At 40.9% G+C, this 11,887-nt stretch overlaps 1 protein-coding gene across 1 annotated transcript; it reads left to right on the top strand.

Moving 5' to 3' along the window:
• The first annotated feature begins 728 nt into the window (after positions 1-728).
• On the top strand, positions 729-8,566 carry LOC117444368 (heat shock protein beta-7-like). The gene is made up of 4 exons (XM_034079987.2): positions 729-787; positions 860-1,146; positions 7,161-7,309; positions 7,490-8,566. The coding sequence occupies exons 1-4, from the start codon at positions 729-731 to the stop codon at positions 7,664-7,666; spliced, it is 672 nt and encodes a 223-aa protein (XP_033935878.1). The 3' UTR covers positions 7,667-8,566.
• Positions 8,567-11,887: the final 3,321 nt, after the last annotated feature.

Here is an 11,887-nt window from a genome sequence, read left to right as displayed (position 1 = left end):
TTAAATATGCCGTAGAGGGGTTTATTAATGCATAACGTTTTACACAAGGACAGATACACGTGTTGCACCTGAGAGCACACATTGGGACTGTCATGTTGATGTATGCTGCTGTTAATAACGGCGTTGTTTCAGCCTTACAGCTCACAAACAGGAAATGTCCCTGCTACGACTGCATTATCCTGAAGGGCAACACGTCCATGCTGCTGAATGTCATTTCAGCCCTCCTCCAATAAAAAACACACACACACATATATATATATAAAAGTATTATTTATGACCGTGTTGAATGTCATTGTTGGCACGTGGCGCTGCTCGGAGGACTGTGTTGTCCATACGAAAATGTCACCTCAATTAAAGCTTTTAAAAACGGGAATGTTAAGGTCAACAAGGCCTGTTTTTACTTTGGCTTTTGTCGTGGAAAAAAAGCACATTTTGTGATTCAAGTCTTGAATTTGTTCTCTGTCCATTTCACATCTGAACTGTACAGTGTATCTGTTGTTCCATTAGCAGATAAAGAGCCCAGTTTTCTCTTGCATTATTGATACAGAGCTCATATTGTGTCGGTCTAACGGACGACCTGCTATTTCTGAACACTCTTCATCCTTATCTCCACTGCGTGTCTGTAAAAGACACATCTTATCTTATTATTATTTGACCGTTACATTCCTGGCACCAGTGGTCGGGCATACTGCCATTTAAGGTTAAAGAAGGACCGCTACTAACCCACAATGCACCTGGGCTTTATAAAAAAACCTCAAACAAAAGAAGCCTGGACATCTCGTGAGAGGTCAGTAGCTGTTTGGTCAAACTACTTTTTTGATTTGTCAGTGTTTATTCTGATTAGCCAACACGTTTTCAGAGATCCCCCCCCCCAGTGTGCATTATCCTCTGCCATGGCCTCGGTGTCCTCGTCCAGCCGCAGATCTTCTTCGTCGTACCGCTCGTCTTCTCGTTACAGCACCTCCAGCTCCTACCGGTCTGAGGGATCTTTGGGAGGATTGTCCGACTCTTTGGATCCGATCTACGAGCCGTTTCTCGACTCTGCCGATGGCTCCAGTCTGTTTGGAGAGGAGAGCAGCGGGGGTCCCGTCTGTTCGACCCCCTTTGGAAGCAGACTCAGCAGCAGATCCTCTTACGGACACACTGGTGAGCAGACATGGCAATAGTACACACATCATTTACTCAAGTTACGTAGTACAGATACTCTGGTAAAAGTAGAAGTACTGACTAAACTTCTTAACTCAGGTTCAGGTTCTTTATGTGTACCCGTAGGTAGATTTAGTTTGCAGATAAAAACACAAGGGATCCACCCTGACACATCTCTAATGAAAGAACTAATACACCCTCCTCCGTCGAATCTCAAAATATTAAAAAACTTTCAAAAAGAAAAACACAAGTACAAACATGGACATTCAAAATTCATAATTAAATAAATAGCCATCTGTGTGACGCTCCCATTATTTGTTAATTTGTGCAATAGCTGCTGGGATAAAACTGTTTTCATACCGCTTCGTTCTACTCTTTGGGACTCAAGTAAAAGTAAAGAAGTATGGGCTTCCAAATGTACTTAAGTACAGTAACGAAGTATTTTGTACTCCACTACTTCCCTCCTCTGCTGGTGAGAGGAATGTTTGCAAAGCCCCGTCCACATTTGTTATTGTCGTCAAGTGTTCTGTTATTGTATTGTACATGCAGATTACAATGTGGAGCATTTACTATTTTGTTTTCGTAAAGAAGGAGACATGATGATATTACAATTGTGTTAAAGATAAGATAAGAGGGTTAACCCACATTGGGAATGTCTTGCGTTGCAGCAGAATAAAAAAACGAAACAAGGCATTGCACATAAGTAGAAATTAAAGAGTAGAAATCAACAAGACTAGAATTTAAACAGCATTAAAAAGTAGAAAATACACAGTAGACCGTGAAGATACAACATCTATAAACAATAAAACACTATTGAAGACAAGCGGATGTAATCAACTGCAGCTATAAACGGAAGTTACTTTAAAAGGGTCTTAAATATGCTCTTAAGGTGACATGCATGATGTTGTCCTTTATGTCTTTATGTCTTTATTAGGATCCCCATTAGCACTAGCATGAGCATTGGCTATTCTTCCTGGGGTCCTCACACACTCAAAACATACATAAACATACAACAACATTAAAACAGCTCATAATTTCATGCTATTTACAGTGAAATTAAGTGAAACTAAAACGGTCATCCAATTATCGCCATCCTAAGGCCAAACAAAAGTAAATACAAATAAGTGTACATAATAATATATGCATACATAGCCACAGTTCAAATTTACTTTGTAATACTTAAATAATTTTTTAGCAACCATTTGAAATGTACTTGAGAATTTTCCTGAATGATGTGAACTGAAGCTACAGGAAAACAAAGAAACTACATGTCCTTGTTAGGCAAGGGGAAGGTGTTATGAAGTAAAATGAATGGATGGTTTTTTATCCAACATAACCCTGTTTTGTACTGATTGCTAATATTTAAAAACCGTATTTTATTGTAAAAAAGTTACATTAAAGTAGTTTAAATTAGCCTTTCTCGCATCGTCAGATAGGCTAATTTAAACTACTTTAATGTACCTTTTTTACAATAAAATACGGTTTTTAAATATTAGCAATATTAAAGCAATATTAAGCAATACTAATATATATAATATTAGCAATATTAAAGCAATATTAAGCAATACTAATATATATAATATTAGCAATATTAAAGCAATATTAAGCAATACTAATATATATAATATTAAAGCAGGAAAAAGCTTTAGTGCCTTGCTCAAGGGAGGGTCTTTTTCTTTCACTTCATCAGGAAGGAGGCAGGTGTATTTGAAGGTGTGGGTTGAATAATAATGCAACAGAGAGGAAGAAGCTGCGTTTCGGAAACTGTGTCAAATAGAGAAATAATATCAAGGTGCGAGAGGGGGGGGTGTCAGGCTGTAAAACACAGCAAGAATAAAACAGTTCTGGCGTAACAACCGCAATAAAATAAGCTTTATTACTGGTGTGACTAAATCATGGCATAATCTATAATCAGGTTATACATTTGATTTAATTGAGCCATTTGGTCGTTTTTAGTACTTTAATATCAAAGGCTCACGCGTGTTTATGCTCCCGCTGAGTCTGCTATGTAATGAGAGACTGTCTCTGGTAGTAAAACACATTTACAGCCAAATACAGGAGCTTCCGTCTCTCCTGGTGTTTAATGATCTCTGTGTTCTCATCAACCACTGGGACAATAACGCTCTGCTCCAACACATGGAGCTGAAGGTGTCATATATTAAATCAAAAATACATTTAAAAATACATAATGCATGAATGAATTGTGTCAAATGAACCACTGATTGTGAAATGGTTGGTTAACTTTATTTCAATAACATTTGTAACTTTCCCAGATCTGCATTTCCTCCATCTTTGATGTTATTTTTAATTCACATATTTTTATTTGCGTCCCCTTATCATGACAGGGGGTGTCAACACTTCCTTATATTTTTGAAACCGGTCCAGATAGCAAAGTTAGCCAGTTAGCTATTTTTAGTTCAATGTTAAAGTGGACCTATCAGGCTATTTTTAGGCAATAGCATAGGTCTCAGATATATAAAAAACATGTCTATGAAGTGTTTTGCTCAAGATCACCCATTCTAGCCACGCCTCATATCCCTCTATTCCACTTCCTGTTTCAAACGTGCTGATTTGGGTATAAAGCTTTAAAAAAAAAATTGATGAAATAAAGAGGAGGGGTCTGAGCTCATGCGGGACCCGGCAGCTACCGTCTAAACTAAATGCTGCCGTGATGAAACGCCATATCATGGATTATCAAGGAAACAGTCTGGATCTCAAAGGCTTTCTCTCTTGCCGGTTACACCACGAGGTGAGTTCCTTTCTACTTCCTGCTTCTTCACACACATGCTCTCCAGTACAGGTTAGCTCTGAGTGTTAGCGATGCTAATGTAAACACCGACCATATTACGTCCAAAACAGTCGGGCATTGTTTCTGATGGCAGCGTTTCTGATTGGCCGGTGGGTCCACATTTCAGATGTTACGTCATATCGGACGCAAATCTGGATCAGCTCCGTTGTTCCCCGTTTTTAGAGATTTTCTGACGCTGCGTAAGTTCCCCGACACACCGGGGACACACCGGGGACACACCGGGGACACACCGGGGACACACCGGGGAGACATCTTTAGGTATAAAAGACATCACAAAGTGCATTTTGCATGATAGGTCCCCTTTAAAGCCACTCAGGAGGAAACCAGTATAGTGAACCTCGTGAAAACAGTCATTAAAAGGTTATTACCGCGACGACCTCCTAACCTATCAGGCTCTCCTCTCCTCTTCCTCTGCTTCGATCTCTCAGGCAAAAAGCACTTTCTTTCAAGATAAAATCCAATCTTCCTATTCCAATCCCAAAAAACTATTTTCCATCTTTTCCACCCTCTTGGACCCCCCCAAAGCCCCTCCCCCTCCTCACTTCTGTCAAGCGACTTTGTTAACTACTTTGAAAAAAGGTTGACGATATTCGCTCGTCTTTTTCTGACTCACCCCTACTCACCGCCGGATCACCTGACCGACGGTCAACCGGCACACTAACTACTTTTTCCCCTCTCTCTCCAAGTGAGGTTCTTACCCTCATTACCTCTGCCTGCCCTACCACCTGTCCTCTGGACTCTATCCCTTCAAACCTCCTTCAGACTATCGCTCCTGATATTCTACCGTTTCTCACCCATTTCATCAACACTTCTCTAACTTCTGGTCACTTTCCAAACAGTCTCAAGGAGGCGAGAGTAAACCCTCTCCTGAAGAAACCCACTCTCAACCCGTCTGATGTTATAAACTACAGGCCTGTCTTTCTCCTCCCGTTCCTGTCTAAAACACTTGAACGCGCTGTCTTTAAACAACTCTCCTGTTATCTCCATCAGAACAACCTTCTGGATCCGCTCCAGTCTGGTTTCAAGGCAGGTCACTCCACAGAAACTGCCCTCATTGCTGTCACTGAGGAACTGCACACTGCTAAAGCAGCCTCCCTCTCCTCTGTCATCATCCTGTTGGACCTGTCTGCTGCATTCGACACAGTGAACCATCAGATCCTCCTTCACACTCTCCAAGAACTTGGAGTTTCAGGCTCTGCACTTTCCCTCCTCACCCCATACCTCAAAGACCGCACCTACAGGGTCACTTGGAGAGGGTCCGAGTCCGACCCTTGTCAATTAACTACAGGGGTCCCTCAGGGCTCTGTTCTTGGTCCCCTCCTCTTCTCCCTGTACACAAACTCGCTCGGATCAGTCATTAGCCCGCATGGTTTTTCATACCACTGCTACGCTGACGACACCCAACTAATTCTGTCCTTTCCCCGCTCAGAGACCCAGGTCGTCGCACGCATCTCTGCTTGTCTAGCTGACATCTCTCAGTGGATGTCCGCTCATCATCTCAAGCTCAACCTTGACAAAACTGAAGTGCTTTTCCTTCCGGGAAAAGATTGTCCCACTCTTGACCTGACTATCAACATCGGCACCTCTGTTGTTTCCCCGACTCAGACTGCAAGGAATCTGGGTGTGACTCTAGATAACAACCTGTCGTTTACTGCAAATATCGCTGCTCCAACCCGCTGCTGCAGATACACGCTTTACACCATCAGGAGGATGCGTCCCCAGCTGACCCAGAAAGCCACGCAGGTTCTGGTCCAGGCTCTCGTCATCTCACGCCTAGACTACTGCAACTCCCTCCTGGCTGGTCTCCCTGCATGTGCCACCCGACCTCTGCAGCTCATCCGGAATGCAGCGGCTCGTCTGGTCTTCAACCTTCCTAAATTCTCCCACACCACTCCGCTCCTCCGCTCCCTCCACTGGCTTCCGGTAACTGCTAGAATCCACTTCAAGACACTGGTACTTGCGTACCATGCTGCGAATGGATCTGGCCCTTCCTACATCCAGGACTTGGTTAAACCGTACACCCCAGCACGTGCACTTCGCTCTGCATCAGCCAAACGACTCGCTGCAGCCTCGCTGCGAGGGGGACCCAAGTTCCCATCAGCAGAAACACGTGGGTTTGCTATCCTGGCTCCAAGATGGTGGAATGAGCTCCCATTGACATCAGGACAGCAGAAAGCTTACACACCTTCCGGCGCAGACTGAAAACTCATCTCTTTCGACTCCACTTCGAGCGATAGAACTATTAACACAGCAGTTATATACTAACAAAGGACTGGCTTATCTACAGCCAGTTGAGTAGCACTTGAAATGCTTGGCTTTATGAAACCTGATGTACTTTATGATTCTGTTTTCTTCAAGGTTGTGTCTTCCTGGTCGAATGTACTTATTGTAAGTCGCTTTGGATAAAAGCGTCAGCTAAATGCAATGTAATGTAATGTAATGTAATGTAATGTAATGTTATTATTTAGTAAGTGGTAAAAAAGTATAAATGTCATGGATAAGTATATTATAAAGTTCTAAAAAGTCAACGTATATCATGTTATTAATACTCAATAAAGTAATAATATAGTATGTTTTACGGAAAAGGTCCCATACTATACTATTACAAAAAAGTAATAGTATAGTATGTCTTGAAAATTCTTAAAAAGTTATAGTATGACATGTCGTTAAAGTCAATGTCTAGTATCTCATAAGAGTCATAATATAGTCATAGTAAAGTATCTTGTAAAACGTTGTGAAAAGTGATACTCATAGTCATCTCATAAAATGTAAAATGTTACAGTATAAAGCATTTCAGAAAAAGCCTAAAAACTCATAGTATTTTAAGTCATTAAAAGCCATCGAAAAGGAGAGTATGTTGTGAAAAGTCATCATATAGTTTGTCATAAGAAATCATAAAAATGTCATAGCGCATTATGTCATAAAAAGTCACCTGAAAATCTAATTACAGTATGTCCGAAAATAGACATATGGTAGTCACAAAAAGTCATACAAAAGTAAGTGTAATTTGTCAATAAAAGTCACATAAAATCTAATTTCAGTATGTTGTAAACATCATAAAAAAGTTATAGTATGTCGTCACAAAACTTAAGATTCAAACAAAAAGTATGCTGTAAAAAACACATGAAAAATAAACGGTGTTTGTCATTAAAGTTATAAAAAAGTAATAGTTCAGTATCAGAAAATATCTGTTGTTTCTCTGTAGCTCCTGTAGGGGGCGCTGTGACGGGGACAGGTGGAGCGGTGCGTTGCCTGGGCGACTGCTACTACCTGTCAGCTGACCTGCGACAGTTTGAGCCGCACGACATCGCCGTGATGGCCTTCAACCACCATGTTGTCATCCATGCCCAGAAGGTGTGTGTGTGTGTGTGTGTGTGTGTGTGTGTGTGTGTGTGTGTGTGTGTGTACAGTTGTAGGTCACATGAAAACAACAGTAAAAAGTTATTTATCAGTGCCATAGTATTGAGTAATTTGTCCAATAAAAAAAGTCAGAAAATGTAATAAAATAATCCTGTGTTCTCGTCTGCCTCTCAGGTGCTGGATGACGGCAGCGTCAGCAACACATTTACCCATAAGTCCCTGTTTCCCGAGGACATGGACCCCCTGTCCGTCAGCGCGACCTTTAACCCCGACGGCTCCCTGCTGGTGAGCGTCCGCCGGACCCTGGAGCCTCTGGGGGTCAAAAACTACCGCAGTGAAGCTCACCTTTGACCTCATAACGCCCTCAGATACGACAGCTTTAATTATAGTATGTAATGACCACTGGTAAAGCTTTTAAAGGCAAGGCAAGTGTATTCATATAGCCCCTTTCAGCACCAGGCAATTCAAGGTGCTTTACACAAATGAAAGACATTCAGACAAAGGCATTTCAAAACAGTAAAAGATAATAAAAGAAACATTAAAAGAAAAATGAAAGACATTAAGAAAATGGCATTTAAAATCAGTCATTAAAAAGAAAAGCTAATAAAATAAACATTAAAGGATAAAAGTTACAGTGCAGTCGAAGATATGAATAGTTCAATTATTTCAGTTTTTGATTTTTGATTTATTCACAGAACCTCCCTTTGGAAATCCGAACATTTCCGTCCCGATTGTTAATTTAGACTGATTGTTTTCACCATGTTATGCTCGCATGACATCCACACTCGGACCCTCAGGAGGGTGTACTAGCCCCCTACCCTGCTCTGCGTTCCATAACAAAGTCTTTAAGTGTTACCTGAACACCCCGTGTTACCTGAACACTATTTTTCACCCGTCGGTGCTGTGATGCTTGTTCCTCAGTACAACTCACCAAGAAACTGATCGTAAACCCTGGCTACGACGGATATCCCAAATATCCTACTTTCGAGCAGTCCCTCTCATAAATGTCATGGAGACATTAATTAAGTTTAAATGTAAAGGCATTCAGACTGTGGATATCTCATTCATGCTACCGCTAATACACTGTATATATAGTAATACACATGTTATATACTGTAGTATCATGTGCACATTTTTACTTCTTATGTGTGTATAAATATTTTTTGGGCTGGCATTTGTACAATTACAGCTCTGTGTGTTGTTTCAAACTGAGTTTTATCAAGTAAAATAATAAAATGAATACAAAACCAACGTTTGTATTAAATGAATGAATGTATGAAATAAAATACAGTAAAAAAAAAAAATTCTAAATATATAAATGTTGATTTGTACAGCTTTTGGAAATAGGCTAGTATATGTTAAATACATATGAAAACAGTACAGTACAACCAAGCAACAACAGCTGACTAATAGCTGTTTGATGATAGATCCCATCATTAGTTCTCAACATTTGTAATTATATAAAATCCAAACACGACATATATCTACAAATAAAACTGCAAACATGTATTTAATAAGCTCTGCACTCTCCTCCACCATCACAGTCCAGATGCTCTCCTCTGTTTAATCACAGAAAAACAACATAATGCATGTGTGTGTGTGTGTGTGTGTGTGTGTGTGTGTGTGTGTGTGTGTGTGTGTGTGTGTGAACGAGGAAGCGACAGACGGAGAACAGAACAACACAGACAAAGAACCGAACACAATGTCCAGGATGGAGAGAGAAAGTGTGTGTGTGTGTGTGTGTGTGTGTGTGGATCGTTACCACCAACTGTTGCACTTTCACTCCTCCTGGGGAAGAACGAATACGAGAGAAAAAAGCCATTTGGGCTCAGCTGTATTACTGCTGCTGAAGAGCTGCACGAGGTGTTGTTGAAAAGGCTCATTACTTTTCAATAAATGTCATGTAACGACTCTAAATCAATGCAGTCCTTTGACAGGCTGTTTCTATGTGTGCAATTGATGCTATAACGGTATAATATGGGGTTAATATTAGCGTTACAAGGGTGTAATATTGGTGTAGTAACGGTGTAATTAGGGTGTAGTAACCGAGTTATATCAATCAATCAATCAATCAATGTTTATTTATATAGCCCAATATCACAAATGTTACATTTGTCTCAGTGGTCTTCACAGTGTGTACAGAATATCAGTATGACAATACGACAACCTCTGTCCTTAGACCCTCTGTCCTCAGCCCCTCTGTCCTTAGACCCTCTGTCCTCAGACCCTTTGTCCTTAGACCCTCTGTCCTTAGACCCTCACATCGTACAAGAATAAACTTCCGGAGAAAACCCACAGTTTAAAGGGAACATGGAGAAACCTCAGGGAGACCAACAGAGGAGGATCCCTCTCCCAGGACGGACAGACGTGCAATAGATGCCGTGTGTAAATTGAAAAGATAATACATTTGCAACATAGGTAGTCCAGATGTTTGGAAATGCATGTGTGTATAATAGGAAGATGAATCCACGAGGATATCCATCCAGGACCGATGATCCAGGACCACAGCCACGACTCAAGATCCAGCGCTCGCGATCCAGGACACAGGACCGCAGGATCATCCATGACTCCGGATCCCGGCGTATATAGACACCAAAAAGAAAGACATGTGGGGAAGCTGGGTTAATCGGAACATGAGTGTACACAGGTACAGACAGAGAGAAGGAAGAAGTAAGATGTCCCCCGACAAACTAAGCCTATATCAGCAAAACTAGGGGCTGAATCTAATCAGCCCTAACTATAAGCTTTATCAAAAAGGAAGGTCTTAAGCGCACTCTTAAAAACGGATAGGGTGTCTGCCGCCCGAACACAAACTGGAAGCTGATTCCACAAATGTGGAGCTTGATAAGAAAAGGCTCTGGCTCCCATTGTACTTTTAGAGACTCTAGGAACAACCAACAACCCTGCATTCTTGGAACGCAATGCCCTAGTAGGCCAGTAGGGTATAACGAGTTATTTAAGGTAAGATGGCGCCTGCCCACTAAGGGCTTTGTAGGCGAGAAGAAGCATTTTAAATTCTATCCTGTGTTCTATAGGGAGCCAGTGTAAGGCAGCCAGAACAGGAGTAATGTGGTCCCTTCTCTAACTCTGGTTAGTACACGAGCCGCAGCATTTTGAATCAGCTGAAGCGACTTGACTGACTTCTTGGTACTCCCTGATAATAAGGAGTTACAATAATCCAGCCTAGAAGTAACAAATGCATGGACTAGTTTCTCTGCATCGTTTTGAGGCAAGATATGCCTGATTTTTGCAATGTTACGTAGATGGAAGTAGGCGGTCCTTGAAATTGATTTTATGTGGGCGTTAAAGGATAAATCCTGATCAAATATAACACCAAGGTTCCTTACAGTCTCACTGGAGGCCAAATTAATGCCATCCATAGTTAGTATATCTTTAGATAATTTGTTTCGTAGATTCTTCAGGCCAAGTACAATAACTTCAGTTTTGGTCGTGTTTAACATCAAAAAGTTTAAGGTCATCCACGTTTTTAAGTCCTTAAGGCAGTCTTGAATTTTATTTAGATGATTAATTTCATCAGGCTTGATTGATAAATATAGTTGAGTATCATCCGCATAACAATGAAAGTTTACAGAATGATTCCTTATAATATTGCCTAACGGAAGCATATATAATGTGAACAAAATAGGTCCGAGCACTGAGCCCTGTGGCACTCCATGGCTAACTTTGGTTTGCGTGGAAGATTCATCGTTGACACGTACAAACTGAGAGCGTTCAGATAGATAGGACCTAAACCAGCCGAAAGCAGTTCCCTGTATGCCAACTAAGTGCTCTAGTCTTTGCAATAGGATATCATGGTCGATAGTATCAAATGCAGCACTGAGATCGAGCAAAACAAGAATAGAGACAAGTCCCTTGTCTGAGGCTATTAGAATGTCATTTGTGACTTTAACCAGAGCTGTCTCTGTGCTATGATGTGTTCTAAAGCCAGACTGAAAATCTTCAAATAAATCATTGTTTTTTAAGTAATCACACAACTGTTTTGCGACCGCTTTCTCAAGAATTTTTGAGAGGAACGGAAGATTAGAAATAGGTCTATAGTTGGCTAAAACCTCTGGATCGAGGTTGTGCTTTTTTAAGAAGCGGTTTTATCACTGCTACTTTGAATGATTGTGGAACATAGCCTGATAACAAAGACATATTCATAATATTTAATAAAGAAGTGCTAATTAATGGAAAAACTTCCTTCAACAGCTTAGTTGGAATTGGGTCTAACATACACGTTGATGGTTTAGAAGAGAGAATCATTGAAGGTAATTGTTCAAGGTTTGGGTGTAGTAACCGAGTAATATGGGTGTAGTAACCGAGTAATATGGGTGTAGTAACGGTGTAATATGGGTGTAGTAACCGAGTGATATGGGTGTAGTAACCGAGTGATATGGGTGTAGTAACCGAGTAATATGGGTGTAGTAACCGAGTGATATGGGTGTAGTAACCGAGTGATATGGGTGTAGTAACCGAGTAATATGGGTGTAGTAACCGAGTAATATGGGTGTAGTAACCGAGTGATATGGGTGTAGTAACCGAGTGATATGGGTGTAGTAACCGAGTAAT

Source organism: Pseudochaenichthys georgianus, unplaced genomic scaffold, assembly GCF_902827115.2.
Source record: "Pseudochaenichthys georgianus unplaced genomic scaffold, fPseGeo1.2 scaffold_800_arrow_ctg1, whole genome shotgun sequence".
NCBI lineage: Eukaryota > Metazoa > Chordata > Actinopteri > Perciformes > Channichthyidae > Pseudochaenichthys > Pseudochaenichthys georgianus.
This window is presented reverse-complemented; position numbering and strand designations above follow the sequence as displayed.